Below are 20,560 nucleotides of genomic sequence, written 5' to 3'. Positions count from 1 at the left end.
TTCTGCTAAGAATATTGTTAGTTAAAATGTGCTCTCATAAATTGGATTCTGTTTCTCATAATCTGAGCATGGCATGCAGAGTGACACTTCACTTGTGCAAGAGGTCCATTAATTAAGGTTACTTGAGATCACAGTACCATTGTGCCTTTTAAAAATAATCTAAAATGGACGTTTGTGGCCTATGGCCCGCCATTGAGTTTTGGTTTTGGCTACCAAAGGGAAATAGTTTGGGCTGTCCTGTTTTAGAGCTTATGTTTTCAGTCATCATAAATTATGTCTTTAAAGCTGTGTATAACCGGGTGCTGCTCTGAAATATACTAAAGATTTTCCTCACACCAGTGTTGCTGGGGACGAGTGGCTTCTGCATGAACATGCAGGTGCTTCACAGTATTAGCCAGTGTAGCATGCATTGTCTGTCTGTAGAACTATGTGGCTAGCAAAGATGGGGTGAAGCCTGCCTGACCACTAGGAGGATATTGGGTCGTTATAGATGCAAAGGCTCTCTGATTCCCAAGGGACAAATTGTAAAAGACACAAGCACAAAAATACAAGGTAAAGTAGTGAACGCAGTGCTAGGTGAAAGAACTGTAACTGCATAGTGCTACTGTTTACAGCAGTCTCATAGTTTGCTTTGTATTTTTAGACATGGAAGATAAACTATATACAAAAGGGAATGCACCTCCACTGTAGCATTTAAGCCTTGATACCAAACTATATCCTGCTGTTGGCTAATCATCCTGAAGACGTACAGTAACAGCCATTATTGGAAGCTTTAGCTCAACAAAATTACAGAGCCACCATATTTGTTGGATCACATGTTGCATAGGTGAATGAATGGCGCTAAAACAAAGATTACATTACCTCATCAGTATGCATCCTGCAGCAAAAGGCTGTAGAAAATAAAAAATGGTGTGTCACTTGAGCCCTGTCAAGATCTTGACGACGGGAGTCAGTGTGACACTGCTGCTGTTGTCAACAAAAAATGAAAATTACTTTTAGCTGCTTTATTATTGCACTGATAAAGAATAAATATAGATATATCCTCACCTTTGAGACTTTGAAAGCTTCCTCCACTGTCCTGGAAGACATTCAGGTGCTTTTATAGCATCTTTACTTTGGGAAGGTTAACTGAGCTATATGTGTACAAAAGGTGACATGCCCCTTTAATCAGGCCTGCTTGTTTGTATGAGCAGAAGGAATAATGTGTGAACTTTGCACTGAACACTGCCTTCACTAGTGCTAGTTGCTCTTCATCCGGCCATGTAAGCGTTTTGTCTTTTGTTAACAGCCACAAAGAGTAAATTCACAGTTCATAGTGCACTGACGACGACAGCTCAATATGCTCAACGGACAACAGTGAGTTTGCGTCAAAGTGAGAACAGGACAGAGAGTCCTATCTTAAGTTAAGATTGCAGAAGAGAGGTGAAAATAGACTAAATGAGGATTGAAACACTTAAGTTTAATGAGACAGTAAACACAAGACAACATACCAGGCTGACTTGTGTGAGACTAAACAAGTCGGCTACACCTTCAGCAATCAGTATTCCCAAAGCATCCAAAAAAGATGGAAGCACGGAGTTATAAAAATGAAGAAGGGAAACGGTGATTAACACTTGAAGTGGAAAGAATGGACACCAGCTATAATAACCATAGTGGATCACATGCGTCCACAGTCCCAAGACTGAGTCAGGGTGTGAGCAATGATCATGCCCCTGCGCCGTGCCCCGTGCCCCGGGGCTGGCCCTCCTGATGCCTCTGCTCTGGGAGTGCTGATAAAAGGCGAGCAGGAGGAGCGCTGCGAGGACGGAGAGTGTCCCATCAGGTCATCCTGAGTATACCTCACCAGTTATCAGCTGTGAGTGTTTTTTCTTTTCCTTGTTATCTGTGAGCTCTGGCATTATCATCTCTGCGCTCCTGACAAGCTGTTCTTCCTGTTTGTTTTCTTTTGATAGGAGAGGACTGAGTCATTAGATCCAGTTTCACTCCAAGGTGTGTTTGTGCTGGGGCTGAAAGAGGTTGTTCGCTCTGTGTGTTTCATACAAAGCAGAGTTTCTCTTGGAAACAGAAAGCAGAGATGCAGCGTTATGCTTCGACAGACATGAAATTGTGACCTCTGACCCTCTCAGCCTCATGGACATGGCTACTATGATTAGCTTCCATTAGCTCCAGCTGGGGCATGTCAGCGTCAGGCTTCAGCCAATCACGAGTCACCTTTAGGCATAAAGCAAAAGATCATGTTGTTGTTGGGTGAGTTGGTAGAGAGGAAGCACAGAGCTGCGTGGTACGTTGCAGCTGTGGTTTGTGACGCTTGTTTGTTCCTTGTCTGGTTTCTATGCTGAGACATGAGCACTTTCGTTTTTGAGTCTAATCAGGTGTCTTGTTCTCCCTTTGCGCTGTTTAGTTCTGCTGGAAGCTGAATGTCTGACTTGTTTTCTCTCCTTAAAGATGGCACTTACACTGGTTTCCATCTTAATCGTTGCCATCCCTGTGGCCTACTGCTATCCTACTGCCTTCCAGGACCTGGAGGAACTTGGCAGTAAGTATCACTTCAACAAAGGCTTTCATGATCCCTTGTGGATAACTTTAAAGTGTGAGGTTTTATAAAGATTTTGTTTGTGTTCCCTTTCCTCACAGAGAACAGAACCTCCATTAAGTTCCTGGCTGTAGGAGACTGGGGAGGAATGCCTTACCCCCCCTATGTCACCGCTGTGCAGAAGGCTACAGCTCGCGAAATGAGCAAAGTAGCAGAGCAGATGGGAGCTGACTTCGTTCTGGCCCTTGGCGATAACTTCTACTACAGAGGTGTGGACAGTGTGGATTCTCCTCGCTTTAAGGTCAGTCGAGTGAAGATAATTAGAGAAGAAGAAAAATCTCTACGTTGATGGGAAAGTTGATCCCAATATTGAATGCGTAGTCTGTCACCCCTCTACTTAACATTTCTGGAGCTTTGCAGCATTCTCATAAACAACTTGTTTTTAAACGTAAAACCACAAAGTGGCTCCATACAGCTCCATCTCCATTGTTACACCCTGGACCCCGTACAGTTGAGCTTGGTTAACATTTAGGTTAACAGCTACAGTTGCGCTTTTGGCTTACAAGGGAGCGCTTAGCAACATTTCAAGTCAGTTTGAGGGTCCCCATCTACTTTAGTCTGGACTTTTTAAGAGTACATGCTGACAGATTCTCTTAATTTTGGGTGACCTTGTCCTTTTTTTTTTTTTTCTTTTTTTTTTTTTTAAGCAAAATCTGTCTCTTCCATCAGAACACTTTTGAGTCTGTGTACACCGCCAAGTCACTCAAAGTCCCCTGGTATGTGCTTGCTGGCAATCATGACCACGCAGGAAACGTCAAAGCCCAGATCGAGTACAGCCAGAAATCTGACAGATGGTGGGGAGACGCTCAAAGCTGTTTTTCAAAAATTGATTTTTTTTTTATTTATTTTTTTTTTCATTTTAACCAATAACAAACCTGGTGTCCCAACATGGCTTTCACTTCACCCTCAGGAAATTCCCCGCTTACTATTACGAGCTGAACTTCCACATCCCCAACACCGGGAAGACGCTGACCATCATCATGCTCGACACCATCATGCTGTGTGGCAACTCTGACGACTACGTGGACGAGAAGCCCAGAGGCCCCCTGAGTGCCGTGGATGCCAACCGTCAGCTGACCTGGCTACAAGAGAGACTGGCTCGGTCCACGGCCGACTTCCTGCTGGTGGCCGGACACTACCCCGTGTGGTCTGTGTCTGAGCATGGCCCTACAGAGTGCCTTCTGCAGAGACTTCACCCTCTGCTCAACAAGTACAAAGCCACTGCGTACCTCTGCGGTCATGACCACAATCTGCAGGTTGGTTCATGCAGACATCATAGATGCAAATGCACTATAAAAGGCATAACGATTGTAAGAATCTGTAAAACTGCTTCAATCGCATTTCTTTGTCTCTCTTGTGTAGTACATTGAAGAGTCTGGTGTGGGCTACGTGGTGAGCGGTGCTGGAAACTTCCTGGATCCAGATGTCCGTCACTGGAACCACGTTCCCAAAGGGTCTGTTAAGTTCTTCACCGGCCAAGCTTCAACACTGGGAGGCTTCGTCCATGCAGAGGTCACGGAGAACAAGATGATTCTGACGTACTTCCAGGCTAAAGGCACGTCTCTCTACCGCACTGTCCTCTCCCAGAGGAGCTTTGAGTAGACCAGCTCACAACGCAAACGGTCAAGTTATTGATTAGTGTCAGTCTGCAGTGTAGTCTAAGATCAAAGTAATGACTGTTAATCTTGTGTTTTTAAACTTTGCCATTAATATTTTGAAGAAATTGTTTGTTTTTTAAAAAAAGAATCAGCTAGTTTTACATGTAAATTTATTGTATGATAAAAGAATAAATGTGGTTTGTAAAGACTGTGTCTTGTCAGCTTGGGAAGTCTTGTGACTTGTACAGTACCACAAGCGTGTGTCATTATTTGCACTCGCGGCTGGAAAAAAAAAGGCTCTGAGGAAGCTGTTTCTGCACGGACTTAAAGCTGCGGCTTTAGTTCTGAGCCTGTAGTTTTATCAACACATGAACTCCATTTGCCAAATGTGGTTTCACAAGATATTGTCTTACTTTAAACTGTCATGAACATGTGACAGCTGCTCTTCCTGTCTTTGACACTTTAATGTGTAAAATTGGCGTTGGCTTTAAGCATGTAAAGCCTTTGACTGCAAAGGAGGCTGCATGTTGTCTGATAAATTGCCTCTGGCTGAGCTTCATCGTGGGTAATGTAGGCATCAGGTTTTGAGGAGCAGTCCATTGACTGCTTTTAAAGAAATGATCAGAAATCAGTGCAGCAGAACCAAAGGGCTCACTGCTCTCATGTCAGAGTTCTTGCTTTTCAAAACCTGGCACCTACAATACCCACAATGCAACTCTGCCACTGTGTGACATCAGTGGAGACAATTTTATCAGATTACATGCAGTTTCATCTGGAGCCTCAAGGCTTTAAACTAATTGTTTTCTTTTGTTTTTTCTCAAAGCTCATTGGTGGTGTTATATGCTGCCTTTTTATATTCAAGAATGTCGACTAGTCCGACTTTACACTTTCTGAACTTGAACTGATCTGAACACTTAAAATGCTGGATGAGCACAGTGGCTCACTTGTTTTGTGCACGGTTGTTCCACGGTCAGCTGCCATGACCTTGCAGTTACACACATCCAAACGATTAAAATTCTTAAGGCCTATATATTCCTCTCCCCTTAGCTTGCCTGCTGATTACTTATACAGTGAGATCTGGCAGGAGCAAAACACTTGTTGGTTGAGAGTAGACGGATGTTTATGTTTTGCCCTCTGGATTAGTTAAATGGATACCAAGACGAGCCCATGTGTAAAATCACAGCTGTTCTTGTTGCATGACTTCTACCCATTCATCGATTTTGCAGCTTTGCTTGATTTTTCATATGAATAATTGAAGACTATGATGCAGGGGTGAGAATGGGAAAGCAGTATTTAAAGCGATCAAGCTGGTACTGTTCAGTATATGTGTTTTTACTGCTACGATTTGCAATCTAAAAAAACTGCAAATGTCTAAATTACAAATAGCCTTAAAATATTGATCACCTGGCCCTTAAATGTCAGGGCGTCGTTGAATATGTCATATCAGAGACCCATGTGCAGAGATCAGATGTGCATGCTGATGGCTGCTGCGAAAGGACAGGAGGCGAGAGGTCAAGACTTCCCCCAGCCATTGCTTTTTTTTGCCCATCACAGAGAACCACCTGGCCTGCCAGCAGAGGATTAGGCTGAACGATGGCAGATTGGCAGTGGCTGCAACCAGGATAAACTCAGCTGACCAATGACAATTAACCTGGGGGCGAGGCCGAGACCCAGAACAGACGGGTCTCTATTTTATCCCCTTCCTCCTGCTGATATGCTGAACTGTTTAGCCTTGCTAATGTCTGTAAGGTCCAAGGATTACCTCTTTACTCTGCATCAGTTAAACAAATCTATGCTTAATTTATACAAATAACCCCTCCATGTTGGTCCATAGATTCACAAAGCACCAAATTAGCAATGGCATGGCATCTTATTTTTATGATATCATTAAATGCCATAGATGTTCTTTTCTTGTCTTTTCCTTGTCTAAGTGTGTTAATTATTAATTAGGCTAAGTTACAGTCTGCTGTGTCATGCATCGTCAGACGGAGCTGGGCTGAGAGTCAGCGGCATTAGGAAATTGGCCGAGGATAAGCTGCCGCTTGAGGATAAAGGACAGGTAAGGATCACTTAACCCTGACTGACGTAAACTCACTGCAGACCAAGAGAAAGCATCAGAGAGCTACACATCAGGTCAGGCTGACTGGTGACTGGACCCTTTTGTATTTATATGCAGGAGCTGTATGTGCTGCAGGGTTCTCAGTGGGTGCCATAACTGGTTTGCAGGAAATTCATTAAATTCAGGATTAAAGTGACTAACATAGGTGTGTTTTATTTCAATTTTTACAATAACCAAGTTTCAAATGACAATGTGAACGGGCCTCAAGCAGTGAATCTAATGGACCTGTAGAGAGCCACCACCTGAATCTGCACTTTTTGAGCAGTGCCAAACCCCCAGTCAAAATGTGCACAACTGCAGCCTCATAATCCTGTGCTCACATGTTCCACCTCAAAATCCAGACAAAGGCTAATCCTAAAATGTGCCTTGACACTGGTGAGTACAAATCAAGGGATGATTTAACAGTTAGAGTTGTGGAGTTGTCGTTATTGTGTCAATAATGCAGTGCAGGATGTGCACACAGGTACATCCTGTCATTTACAGTGAAACTGTGCATCATTTACCAGCACAGACACAAAACAGGATCTTTCACACTACACTTCTCAAAATAACTTCCTTTTAATATCAGCGCATAAACATAGGCAAGGATCTTTTTTGGAAGGTTTAACGACCCGCAAGATTACTTTTGAAAACTTTTTTTGAATAAAAGCTGCATGAAATGTGATGTGTCAGATGAAGTTATACGCCAGAGGGTGTAGAACTCTCTGTTCTATCACCTCCCACTTCTTTCAGTCTTAATTTGCTCCACCTTAAGTCCTTACCCATCTACACCGAGTAAAGAGCTTCTGTGCACCTCTCATAGTGCCAGTGTCAAAGCGCAATTAGATCTCCTCCGGCAGGAGGAAATAGGATTAACAAGGCTTCTATCCACAAATCAGACCTGAAACAGCCTTTTTCAGAAAGTAACTGGCTGATTTCCTAAAAGAAATCTGCAGGTGTTGATTTGTTTGAGCGACACTGGTTTTACCAGATAACCCAGTCCAACAAGGAACTGAGGGGCAACTTATGGGAAGTAGAACAAACAATCTAATGTGATATCAGTCAGGAAGAGGAAGGAACTTGTTTCTGCTTGTGATGCAGGAGCTGTTGGTGTCTGTTCCATGTTGCAAAGAAAAAGAAAAGATGTGCTAAACATCTTCTTGTTCCATTTATTATTATTATCATCATAATCTATTATTATTTATCTATGTTTTCTTAATAAACCTGCCCAGCTCAGCAAACCCAAGACTCTTGTTTACTTCCTGCTCACCTATGTTCCCTGCGTTCTGTACTGAAGTATCAAAATACAATTGCATATAAATGTAAATAGTTTTTTGGTATTCATTGTAAAGTATATGTATTTCGTGGAGGAAGAAGCTGGCTAATAAAATAATAAAGCTAATAAAACAGCCAGATCTCCATCATGTGGCTACATCCTAGCACCCCACAACTTATATCACTGCACTACCAGTGACTTTCTGTTCCACATCGGTGCATTTAATATCCCACCATGTAAAACACTGACGTTGGAGACATCTGCCAAGACTGCCTCTTACGCAAGCCAGCAACATCTCACATTGAAGTCAGTCATGCTGCTTTGGATTTAAATCAGACCCACACTGCTGACCTGAGCATCGTCACTGATGCCATGCTTCATTCACACTGTTGGCTCTCTTTAAACACTCCAGCCTGGATGTAGTGGATCCAGTCATACAACCGGAATATCAATGTTCTGAAGTTCGTCCATTCAGATTGCACTGCTGCCGCTGTCCGATTATCTAATTCCTCAGCTCAAAGTAATAAAAGCACGCTGTATTAAAGGCTAAGCTGCTCATCAAATCTTCTCTCCCTAATCTCTATCCCTCGCTGAATACGGACACTCTGGCTTTAACAGATGGAAAGAGCAATGTTAACCAAAAATTACCAAATATTTAAGAAAAAATAAAACAGACAATGTTAATACTTTGATGTTTATCCAGCGAATGACAGTAGAGGTGAAATAATCCAAGAACAAATGAGAAGTGGCTGAAAGTGCTGAGGCTGTGCAAATGTGTGTGTTTGTGACGTCACAGCCTTCGTTTGCTTTAAATAAGGACCCTGAACTGCAAACAAAAATAGATGTGGGTGCCTCCTACAGTGACATCCTTAACACATATCAGATCCCAGTGTAACAGGGACTCCATATGACTCCAGTGAATCATATTATACCACTATAAAGGCCATAATGTCTCACTTTCTCCCAGTGGTGCAGTGTAATGTTGCATTTTTATGAATTTAACATTTAAAGGAGCCCTGTGAAGTTTTCTCATAGACAAAGCCATAATTTACATTTAGTGTTTCTTACTAAAACACACTGTGTGCATTTCATCTCATAAAACATTTGCAAACATATTTTTTAAATATTTTCAAGCAGTTTGTCTTCTTGCCTTTGCTGGTGCTACATTTCTTTGAATTATATTTCCGCTAGATTCTGATCAGACAGAAAGAGTGTTAAAACGGTAAACTGGCATCTTGAACTGAACCCTGTGAATTTTGACTTGTGCACGATAGAAACAGTTGGTAAGGCATGGCCCCGTAGCACTACTACTTATCAGAAAAACCCACAGGGAAACTTTAAAGATTCTTTAAAATTAGGATTTGGTGTCATTTGTCATTGTTACGTCCCCCGAAATGGGCTTTTATTTTGTATTGCATTTATTGCGTGCATACCGGGCCTGTCCTTAAAAGGCATCACATGGTTACCTGGAAGCGGTCACCTCCACTAATTGAATTAACTCCACCCTATTACTAAGTAAGTTAGGCGGATCCTCCTAAGGAGCACAAATATATTTAGCATCAGAATAAGATTGAGACCCAAGTGTTAGCGCACATTGTCTTTGTATAGTATTCACCTTTATTTGACACAAGAGCTCAACACAGACACTTGTCTCCCCTGTAATGTGCGCACTGCTCTCTTCATCAGTTATACTGTATCGTATACTGTATGATACATTTGAGAATCACTTAGTGAAACAGTGAAGTTTTGATGGGGTCTGTCACCCCTGTCCATGTCCAAACATGAACTCATTATAAATCTGGATTATGGTGAATGTCTCCTCATAACTCCACATGGAATTTGCCAAAACAGGTTAAGTTCCAACATAAAAACTAATATAACAGCATGGACTGATAACTGAGTCTAGAAGGAGAAGGTCAATAATAATGGTGCTAACTTGGCACAAGTCCGCAGGGAATATTAACATGTGAAGGCTGTCCCACTCAGATTCCCAGGCTCGGATCCTGAGAAAGGGTCAATGACAGAGATCAGTAACTCCGACAGCGGTAAATCCACACGTCCTGATTGGCCTCAATCATTGTTTAAGAATGATCCCAGTCAGAAAATATCAAAAGTCTTGCTTCCATAGTCGCCAGGTCTCTGCAAGTCACAAGATGATGCTGGCTTTGTGTCACAAATTTCACAAAAATTTTCACGGGATGTTCCCACAAATGATTCAGCTTTATCCAACAAAGGGTGTGAAATGTGTTTCAGAGGTAAAAACAAGGAGCTAAAGGAGCTCAACTAAAGAGGGAAATCAAAGCAAGAGGAGACTGTTAAAAGCAGATGCACCACATGAAAACTGTCTTGGATCCTTCACGCTGTCTCATGCATCACTCTCCCTCGGGAGCGGGTGGTTGTAGGACGGGCTATTCACATTCAGGGAGGTGGGAAAGAATGAAGGTATGTATGGGATGACGGACATCAGAGGGCTGGCCAGTGGGCTCTCATGCAGGTGAGCCATGGGGATGATCACGTCGTCCTGGTCCCACACGTGGAAGGCATTTGGGTGCGAGTGGGTGAGGGCAGGGGGTATGTGCAGAGGGCTGACTCCTTCCATCCCACCTTCTTTCGCCATGTCCTCATCGAGGGGGCCAAGCAGGCAGTCTGTGGATGGGTAAAAAGAGAAGGGATTAGACCCAAACAATTGAGCTCTGAAATCTTCATCCAAATCCCAACTATGTTTAAAAAAAGGTCCCTAAGTGTTTTGTTTCATTTAAGATTGGTCGCTGCTGACAACAAACCCATTTACATCAAGTTCGGGTCATGACTGGTGCACTTTTGCTTCATCTCCAAAGGAATTTACTTCAAAACATATTCTTTATTCTTTAGTTTTTTAGTTGGTCAAGAGACATAATATTGTGTGTTAAGCTTATCTCATTGAGGGTAGGATAATCACATGCAAATTTGACACAATTCAGTGCATATTCTCCAGAGCATAATCTAAATTATAACATTCAATACTTAACAGCGAAACCACAGACTTTTGCAGGACTGCGGTACAGAATGTGGGTAGCATTATGACACAAAACTAAAGTAAAAACAATGAGACGTGGTGATCAAATACTGTGCATTCCCCCTTTATTACGGATGCAACTGTAGTTTATTTTATTGTCGATGAATCTATGGATTTATTTCTTGATTTATCGATTAGTTATTTGGTCTATAAAATATCAACCGCTTTCTCTCAAAGTCTAGGATGACGTCCTCAGTTGTCTTGTTTTGTCCACAACCCAAATATAATACATGTTCTGCTATAGAAGGGTAAACAAACCGGGAAACATTCGTATTAAAGAAGCTGATATCTGAGAATGGATCCAATGGATCCGAGTACCTGTTATGTCCAGCATGAGGTCTTTGATGAGGTGACCCACGATAGCGTAAGCCACAGCAACAACGATCAGAGCGGCCATCAGGAGGTAGAGGACGGATTTAGGGAGCTGGATGAGGTCCCTGGGAGGAGGCTTGTACTCTTTGTAAAGTGGCTCCACATTTTGGACCAAGTACTGGAATGGAAGTCCTCCTTCGTTTGTGTAGTTAAAGCTGTCCATATTCCCGGAGCCTCCACTTCCTCCAGTGATGAGAAGTTATTCCATTACATTCAAAGTGAAAATGTTCCCAGTTTGACCGATTCACTTGCTGAGATGTCACTCCCTAAAAAATGCAGACAGGCAGACACAGCAAAACTGTTAATTAACTTTGATAAAGGCAAATGGAAGAATGTAATGCGAATATATTCCAATAGCCATTTGAATTTACCCTTAAATTATTATTATTATTTTTGATAAAATGACCTACATTTCTGACACTTTACAGAAAACAGGCCTGTGAACAAATTCACCCACCTGTCAAAGCCACGTTTTGGCAGCTTCCAGATTAAACACATTTGGGTCTTTCAGTGTTGGTTCACCAACATCTCCCCATCTGCTTTCTTTAGCATCATGTTGTTGTATCATCAGTCCACCCTACAACCAGGCATCAGGACATGCCAGACAGCCTCTGTGCCTCTCTGCTGTGTGCTGTGTCCTCCTGCTGGAATACTTCAGACTGTGGGCGTGACAGAGAGACACCGAGAGAGAGAGAGAGAGAGAGAGAGAGAGAGAGAGAGAGAGAGAGAGAGAGAGAGGGATTAGATTTCCAATCACAGCAACGATCACTCAACCCCTCATCTCACTTAATCCAGGAGAAACAATCTGAGTGAGTGCTTTCTGCCCTGTACACACACACACACACACACACACACACACACACACACACACACTAGATACACAGAAAGGTCTTTGCTAGGAAGTTCTTAGTTGTTTTATTGCATCCCAAAAAAACTGAATTTAAATCTTGCACATCTTCCAGTTATGCTTCTGTGTCATAAACTACTGAAAAAGACTGCGGTAAAGTCAGTCGCTGTCTGATCTTCATTGCGCCTAAACTACAGTAAATAGGGTAAGCATGGTCCCAGAGCAAAGTGAAGGTCCTAAGAGATACATACAGCTGATATGTGTTCTTTATGAAGATTGAACATTTTCCTCATGTTCAATCAGGTGTAAGTTTTATTTTACTGATCGTTTATCAGACAAGTGATTGTTTACTCTGATGTTCACCTTGATGGTATTAAACCCAATTATTCCCACTGTACCTGTTTATTGAAATTTCACAATAAAAAACTCTCTTCGCTCTGTAGGGAGTCTGTATTTTGGAGAGTTCTGGGGGGGTTTTATTGAGGTGGGTTTTTTAAATTTTTATTTTTTTGGTCATTAATAGTTGTTGTGGTCGGCAACTCCAAATATCATCTCCCATCATGCATGAAAGCCTGTCTTAATCTATCACAGGTCCACATTGGGTTCCATTTCACTGTATTGATCACTACACAGAAAAACAGTAAAAAAAAAAAAAAAAAAAAAAAATGCAGCAGATCAGTAAATTGTCAGTTTAACACATTAGTGTAACTATTTCAGTTATATGGGGTATCATTATTTACCATTACACAGCTAATTCTTAATGCTTTCACCTTTACTGTAACCCTGGATTTCCAGGTTGCTTACCCACCATTTATTATGTTTGAACAGCCATTTCTGAATTGATTATCACTGTAATCACTGCATAAATTGTTTTATTACATAAAACGATGTAATGCTATGGAAATCGACTCACTTTACCACAAAAAAGCTGATTAATCACTATATGTCTTCATTCTTAACTGAATGGGTATGACTGATTAAATTGGTGAAAGCAATTAAGTGTATTTATTAATTTGCCCAACCTTAACCCCAAATAACCCAAAAAACATTAGATTCTTACATGTAGCTCAGGAAGTTGGCTCTTCTTGGTGCTGCTAATTTCTTCACTTCTTCCAGCGCTCCTAACTGAACTGGGTGAGGATATCTCATTTTGACCACATATTATCTAGTTTTATATATTTTTTTATGATTTTAACAACTTAATGTCAACACACAAAAAGATAAAACAGGGCGAGGGATTTCAGCCTTTTAAAAACAAACAAAAAAAACCTATAAAACAGAATGAAAATGACTTTAAGCTAGAAAGTTCGTTAGCATTTACGTTAGCCGGCTAACGCTAGCTAGGAGGCGCACATAACAGCTAGCTAGAAGAACTCGCAGCTAACGCGCCAATTTTATATGTAGTGGTTATCTGTTGAAAATATAAGTGTACGCATTTGCTTGCAACATACTGTTGTTTGATGTAAAGTTATTAGTAAAAATGACGTTTTACTTTTAGCAAACAAAGTGGTTCGCTTGCTAAAGCTGCACCTACTCCTGTTTACAGAGAGAACTGATCCATCTCATTATTCTAACATTAGCTTCCTATAGTTTCTCACAAGTTATTTTAATCGAAGAAACGTACATTTATATATATATATTTTTACAAACATTATTTATGTAGTGGACGTGTCTTGTTTTTTCCTCAGATTTACTCCTGCTGAGTCTGATACAGCGATATGGATTTTTCCTTTGATGAGCTGCCCTCCACTTCTCAGTCCACTCCCAAGAGCCGACATGAAGCCTCAGAGATGGTAACATGTAATCCAAGAAGTCCCCAAACATATTTAAAATTGCACCATACTGTTGAAAAAGAACAAGACTTGTGAACAAGTTGCTATTTTCTGTCACAAGATGTGACACATGATTTGTAATATATGTATATGTATGTAAGTGGCTGTCATGCTGAATGTATGGAGGAATAGGCTAATATTGATCAAACAAATGTGAATTTAATTCCCCAAGTCAACAATTCTTCCCCACGTGATTAAAATGTAATTTCATGGCAACTGTATTTTTGAGAACTGGGAATTCTTACTTTTTACCTCCTGAGCACTTGGTGATGGTGGACAAGTTTAAAGCTGTTTTGTCATTGTAGCCAGAAGACCATGATTCATCAGGAGGGATGTCCTCGAGCATGGGCATGACTGACATCCAAGAGAATACCTGGTACAGAATGACTTTTACAGTCCAAGCCACTCGCTTAAGTTATCAGTCATGAATTACCATTCTTAAGCGGTACTGTCCACTTGCCCCAGGAAGAACTGCACTTTTATGTTTCTTAATGAAGAGGGGATTTAGGTTGGAGCCACATTCAACCTGCATGTATGTCACTATCTGCTGTAGCTCAAGCATTGATGATATCCGTAGAAGAGTGCAGGATCTGGTAGAGGAGATTAACAACAACCGCACCAGTGACCAGAAAGTGATGGACGGCTTTGAGGAGAAGTTAATGAAGAAGGTACAACATATTTTTAATGCTCGTGGTCTTGTTCTTCACCACAATGGACAGCTCATATTTACCAAGTACTTGTTTCATTGCTTTCATGATGGGCCTGAATGCACATAATGTGCAAATGTAAAATGCTAATTGTCGACTGACACATTACACTACATATGGCCACAAATGTTCTTTTCAGGTCATTGTTTTTATTTTTACCCCTCAATTTTATTTCGTAGGTGCCAGAGATGTGCCAGCAGATGAAGGAGCTCATGTACTCGGTATATGAGGAAAACAGCAATAAGATGGAGGGGAAGCTGCAGGAGTTGTTCGAGGTGCTGGAGAGGTGCACTAAACTCAACATGGAGCTCGTGGAGGCCAACCAGGCTCTGTCAGGTCTCAGAGAGGCCCTGGCCATTAGCCAGACACCAGAACCCTGAGAAATTAGCTATTACTCTGATGTCCACTTTATATTTGAACTAGTTCAGGTGTTATTCAGATTTACTTACTTATTCTGAATGTTTTCTTTTGTTAATATATTGAGTATTCAGAACAAGGTTCAGGTTAAAAACTTAGTTTCAATGAAAAAACTAAAGCTGAATCCAGGTTATATTTATGGTCAGTTTCAGTATCTATTGACTAACAGTAACACATAAGCCTATTTGGGGGGGCTGTCAGGTGTTAACATATGTACATAAATATACATTATATTTGTAATGTATTACAGAGCCCCATTGTGTCTGTAGTACTTTGTATATCACCAATGCAGATGTTCAGACCTACTCCCACTAATATATAAAGAAAAATGTTAAACGACAACAGAAGATCATTTAATTTGAATATGGCACACAACACCTCAGATGTACTCACACCTTTTCACTCATTCAAAGTCCTTTATTTACATATTAAATTATCACAAAATAAAACTCATAATGCCACAACTTTACATGCACCTGCCTCATAATCAGTTCCTGAAGTGTGCTTCAGACAACTGTACAAGCATTATGACAGTTGGACCCATTGCTTTGTGAGGTTGAACTTAAAAACTCGCCTGAAGTACCAAAGAAGAGGGGCTGTAGCAATCAGCTCCTATCAGGTATTTGAAAAAGTACAAACATAATGAGGTATTTGTGATTTATCCCACCAGGCAAAGCTTCAACCACCTTCTACACATTGAAGTTTGCCCAATCAGGCCATGTTTTGCAGAGGTCAGATGAACAGGTACTCCAGTTCAAATCCACATCAAGTCCATTTCAAGAAGATGGCGAGGAGCCTTTACTTTCCAACAGTGAAGGACTGCAGTCCAGTGATCGCTCGGCCCAGGATCAAGGCATGAATGTCATGAGTTCCTACCAAAAAGAAAACCACAAACATTATTTAAGTTTGTGTTTGTAGCAGATTGGCTACAGTTATTTGTATTACAATTTGGTTTAAAAGAGAAAAACATTTTAAAAACATTAATCTATGATCAAAAGTGGACTATCTCCATCTTCTGCACTGCTGCCCTCTGGTGGTGGATGTATATAACTGCAGCCACAGAAAGGCTAAAGTAAAATCCTTCTCACTACAACATTTCCTAATGTTGGTACTTTTAAAAAATGAGGATTAGATGTATCCACTGGTGTGTGCCTACCCTCATATGTGTTGACGGCTTCCAGGTTCATGACATGACGGATAATGTGGTACTCGTCTGCGATGCCATTTCCTCCCAGCATGTCTCTTGCCTGCCTGGCAATATCCAAAGATTTGCCACAGCTATTCCTCTTCAGCATGGAGATCATCTCTGGTGCTGCTCTGTTAGAGGAAGAATACACACATTCAAGAAAGCTCTTTTTATTCTGAGTTTCAGGGCCAAAACAAGACAGAGAGAGAAGACTCACTTCTTCTCATCAATAAGTCTTCCCAGGGCCAGACATGACTGCAGCCCGATGGTGATCTCTGTCAGCATGTCAGCCATTTTCTTCTGCATCAGCTGATTCCTGGCCAGTGGCACCCCAAACTGGATTCTGATTGGAGGATGGAGAAAGACATGAAATCCCATCCTTCTGTAAACAGGCTAATAATATAATGTCCCCTGACCTTGTTTAGACGCCGCACATAATGTGAACAGTATATCACGTACCTGTCCAGAGTGTACTGACGGGCAGCGTGGAAGCAGAATTCAGCAGCTCCCAGAGCTCCCCAGGCAATGCCATACCGAGCGTTGTTCAGACAACCAAAGGGACCCTGATCACAAAGGTCACCAGCAAAAGAAATGTAACATATGAGCACACAGTAATATTAATGCTGTAATGTTGAAGTCAAATGAATTAAACTCAATCTCAGGGAGCAGCCACTTACAGCGAGACCAGAGACGTTGGGCAGCAGGTTCTCCTGGGGAACTTCCACTTCATCCATCAGGATCATGCCAGTGGCAGATGCCCTCAGCGAGAACTTGCCCTCAATCTTGGGGGTGGCAAAACCCTTCATTCCACGCTCCAAGATGAAACCTCGCACCCTGCCATCCTCACACTTTGCCCACACCACTGCGATGTCTGCCACGGGGGAATTTGTGATCCTAGCAGGAGAAAAAGAGGGAAAAGGATTTCATGCATTAACGGAATGGTTACACATTTCAGTGTTTCATAAAGGGCTTTACACCCCCCCGTCTCATCAAAAGTTTTAATTTTCAACCTAAAATATCAGTTTATCAGTGAGCTACCTCAAATGAGAGGAGTGGGTTTCTTCAACTCATGAAGTTCTGCAGCTTTTAGGATTTTCATACATACTGGCAGCACTGTCGCAACAGATCTTCTCACATCATTAGCCTCACAGTACCAGACTTCCATGTTTCAGACACAATTACTAACGTCCACAGAAATTGACAGTTAACATAAGAGTGAACATTTTCAACTAGATAATAGTCCAAAAAGTTAAACTGGAACAGAAAGAACTTTACTTATTTTCTGTACAATCTGACTTTTAAATGGGTAGTAGCAGTTAGATGTTCTATTTGTTTTTTTGACACATAATTATTAATTTTTATATACTTTTTTAAATGTATCAGAAGTTTAAAGTATATTGTTAGATAAACACACCAGTGAGACCAAAATAACCACCTCATATGGTACCATCTAACGGTGATCACAGAAGTATTCAGATCCTACCATACTGTTAAAACACTCACACTGTTACAAGTAAAAGTCCTGCACTGAATATGTTACTAAAATAAGAGTGCACATATAATCAGGAAAATTTTGTTTTACAGGTTTTTTAAAAAATTTTTTATTTATTAAGAGTAATGGCCCTCTTTTAAGCAAAGGAAAAATTAGCCCTGCAGCTGTTGTACTAGTATATATTGAGCCATTATTCATTCATTATTACTTATACATTAATATAAAACTATTTTGTTTAGGACTGCAACTTATAATTACATTCATTATAAACAAAAGAACATAGCAGTAAACACTGTCACATTTTGCATTTAGAGCACATTTTGTCTATCCAAGAGCCCAAACCCCAAAATGATCAGAAATTCGTTAAAATTATTAAATTAGTATTACATTATTTCAAAAGAAAAGCGACAAATCTTCATATTTGTGAAGCTGAAACTTTTGAATGTTTTATGTGAAAAATGAGCGAGTGACTATGACACTAATTAAACATCATTTCAGCTGTATAAGTATACACTGTTGGGTAGTTTAATTCAAAACAAACCAACATGTTTTCATAAACTCTTCAGAATTTTGTGTGCAAATATCCTACTTTCTGAAGTAACCAAAACTGTCAGATGAATGTGTTGAAATCAAAAGTACAAGTTTTCCCTCTGAGATAGAATGGAGCAGAAGTAGAAAGAAGCGTGGAAGGAAAAGTAAAGTAAAAGCACCTTGAATTTGCAAATACAGGGCTTGAGGAAATGTTATAAGTTACATTACACCACTGCTGTCTAAAGCACAAATCATTGTCTAGCCCTGACGTAAGGATCTCCTCCCATTCCAAGTCGATGATAAGCTTTAAGAAAACACTTCAAACCGAAAGTCAGTGCCTGCTGTAGTTCTGCCTACCAGGTCTTGGCTCCACTGATGGTGAAGGTGCCACTGGATGGGTTGTATTTGGCCTTGGTCTCCATGCCGCTGGGATCGCTGCCGTGGTTGGGCTCTGTCAGGCCGAAGCAGCCCATGATTTCTCCAGTGGCTGCACGACAAATTAAAAAAAAAAAACACAAGGGAAACTCAAAACTGGCCGTTGCCATTTGAAAATGTTGCATGCAAATACAGAAAACATCGGTCTCACCAAGGCGGGGCAGGTACTTCTCCTTCTGGGCCTCTGTGCCGTAAGCGTTGATGGGGTGCATGACCAGTGAAGACTGGACACTCATGACTGACCGATACCCGCTGTCCACTCTCTCAACCTCTCTGGCAATCAAGCCGTATGCCACATAGCTAGTGCCTGCGCAGCCGTACCCTGCAGAGGTAGTTAGACACAGCGTCAAGACCTGCATATAATCCAAACATGGCGATATAGTTCCAAAAAAAAGAGACCTCACTTATATTCTCTGTGACTAATTATGAGGTTTTGTTTCTGTTTACCTTTAATAGTTGGGCCCAGGACACCCAACTCTCCCATCTCTGAGACAATCTCCCTGTGGAAATCTGTAGCCAGGTGCAGGTTGGGAAAGCAGAAACTGACAATCAAACACTTGACGGAAAGTAAACACATTTTGCACAGTTCGAACTTGAAAGTGTGTAAAAAGCCTTAACTAGCCTTGATGGGCATCTAAATGTCAATTTCTAATCATAAATGAATCCTTATAGTCTGACCCACACATAATTCCTCTGAACGCTCCGATCACAGATGTGTGCCTTGCTTACGTTCATTTCTGTTGGCCATTAGGATGCGGGGCATGAGTTTCTCCTGGCAGTAGTCGCGGAAGGAGTCCCGGATCATGATCTCCTCCTCTGTCAGCTGACCCTCCAGTTCCAGGGCGTCCCGCCAGTTGAATGACACCTTGGCTGAGAGTCAGAACATGTACACATACACGGCGGTTATGTCACCGTAACATGTGGCAACAGAACGTGTGAAGGAATCTGGACAGACAAGTGTTCAACTCATTAAAGCTTTACTTACGTGCCTTGGCCGGCTTTTTGATTTCTTCAGCATCTGAAGGAAGACAAATAAAAATGTTGAGGCCTTCCTTGTACTCACATTTTAAACAACGTATGTATGTTTTCACCTCCTGTATTTGATTTTTCTTTGTGGTAGAAAAAAAAGTCACACACTCTATCTTCATATCCATCAACGTTTTAGGCTTGGCTTTAGTTGTTGATCTTGAAAAGCACCTGAGGGCTTTGATTAAAAAGAAAATTGCACACAAAGATGAAATGTGCGACACTTTCTACTTTCTAGTCTACTCATTACAGCCCTTGGCGTGTGTGACCTTTCTACGATATGCTTCCCCCCTTTGGATGAAAAAGAGCACTAAATATTTTTTAAAATTTGAATAAAGAATTTCAAACGTACCTCTGGAAACTGCAGCAGCTGTGCCCTGGGCTCTGGACACAGTGACAGCAGCACATTTTTTGCTGTTTGACAGCAGACGAGTGACAGCACCTCTGAGAGCCATAGGTCTACTGATAAGGAAAGAGAGATATGCAATATAGAATGTTGGCATATTAATTTATTTATACGAACAATGTATAGGTTCATTTCTAAGTTACTGGGACATTGTTATGCAATATACAACATTGGAAGCTGGGGTGCCAGACAAGTGAAACTCAGGACAATTTGTCCAAATATAACCCTCATTACTATTCTCTTATCTACCCATGCAGCACAGACAATAGGGGCTTCGGTTAGAACACTATTAAAAAAATACTTTCAGTATTTTTCAGTAACATTCGAAGTGAACGAGCCAGTTTGTAATGTTTGACATTCATCAGGACAAAGGAGCATGTTGTCCCCCCGCAGGCTGTTCCAGGCTGTTCAAACACCTCGAGTCACCGTGTTCATGCAACAGTGTAAATGTTTAGTTAGCTTAAAGAACAGTACCTTTTTCCTCTCGGTGAGTTTGTCCGATGATCGGGTGTCTTTCCTGCGGTGACTCGGTGAGCCTTAAAACATCGCTTAAATAACACTTGGTGACGTCACATGGATACGTAACGTCACACACGGGAGCTCCTTTCCTCCATGACAGTAGAGGCAGAGAGTCAGGAGCATATGGTTGTGCAACGCATGGAAGTTATGCAACCAACTTTTATGTATTG

The 20,560-nt window shown here is 41.3% G+C and overlaps 3 protein-coding genes across 6 annotated transcripts; 2 read left to right on the top strand and 1 right to left on the bottom strand.

Annotated features, from left to right (window-relative positions):
- The first annotated feature begins 2,212 nt into the window (after window positions 1-2,212).
- Window positions 2,213-4,399, top strand: acp5a (acid phosphatase 5a, tartrate resistant). Of its 2 annotated transcripts, none has more exons than XM_037100007.1 (6): window positions 2,213-2,281; window positions 2,446-2,536; window positions 2,635-2,834; window positions 3,263-3,387; window positions 3,504-3,849; window positions 3,956-4,399. In XM_037100007.1, exons 2-6 carry the CDS (start codon window positions 2,446-2,448, stop codon window positions 4,193-4,195), a joined length of 1,002 nt encoding a protein of 333 aa, XP_036955902.1. In that variant the 5' UTR covers window positions 2,213-2,281; the 3' UTR covers window positions 4,196-4,399. The 2 variants fall into 2 exon arrangements, with proteins under 2 accessions (XP_036955902.1, XP_036955912.1); XM_037100017.1 differs by having other exon boundaries at window positions 2,261-2,281; window positions 2,402-2,536.
- A 7,378-nt stretch (window positions 4,400-11,777) lies between these two features.
- On the top strand, window positions 11,778-15,264 carry syce2 (synaptonemal complex central element protein 2). 2 transcript variants are annotated; one of them, XM_037095441.1, is made up of 5 exons: window positions 11,778-11,801; window positions 13,528-13,632; window positions 13,977-14,047; window positions 14,225-14,339; window positions 14,558-15,264. In XM_037095441.1, the coding sequence occupies exons 2-5, from the start codon at window positions 13,558-13,560 to the stop codon at window positions 14,756-14,758; spliced, it is 462 nt and encodes a 153-aa protein (XP_036951336.1). In that variant the 5' UTR covers window positions 11,778-11,801; window positions 13,528-13,557; the 3' UTR covers window positions 14,759-15,264. The 2 variants fall into 2 exon arrangements, with proteins under 2 accessions (XP_036951336.1, XP_036951329.1); XM_037095434.1 differs by lacking the exon at window positions 11,778-11,801 and adding an exon at window positions 12,820-12,973.
- Window positions 15,192-20,493, bottom strand: LOC119018056 (glutaryl-CoA dehydrogenase, mitochondrial-like). 2 transcript variants are annotated; one of them, XM_037095394.1, is made up of 12 exons: window positions 20,346-20,493; window positions 19,818-19,927; window positions 19,425-19,457; window positions 19,169-19,309; window positions 18,887-18,949; window positions 18,591-18,761; window positions 18,362-18,491; window positions 16,659-16,875; window positions 16,441-16,544; window positions 16,199-16,324; window positions 15,952-16,112; window positions 15,192-15,667 (listed from the first exon to the last, which is right to left on the bottom strand). In XM_037095394.1, the coding sequence occupies exons 2-12, from the start codon at window positions 19,918-19,920 to the stop codon at window positions 15,594-15,596; spliced, it is 1,323 nt and encodes a 440-aa protein (XP_036951289.1). In that variant the 5' UTR covers window positions 19,921-19,927; window positions 20,346-20,493; the 3' UTR covers window positions 15,192-15,593. The 2 variants fall into 2 exon arrangements, with proteins under 2 accessions (XP_036951289.1, XP_036951298.1); XM_037095403.1 differs by having other exon boundaries at window positions 15,594-15,667; window positions 19,818-19,924; window positions 20,346-20,470.
- Window positions 20,494-20,560: the final 67 nt, after the last annotated feature.

Source organism: Acanthopagrus latus, chromosome 1 (genome assembly GCF_904848185.1).
Source record: "Acanthopagrus latus isolate v.2019 chromosome 1, fAcaLat1.1, whole genome shotgun sequence".
Taxonomy (NCBI): domain Eukaryota; kingdom Metazoa; phylum Chordata; class Actinopteri; order Spariformes; family Sparidae; genus Acanthopagrus; species Acanthopagrus latus.
This window is presented reverse-complemented; position numbering and strand designations above follow the sequence as displayed.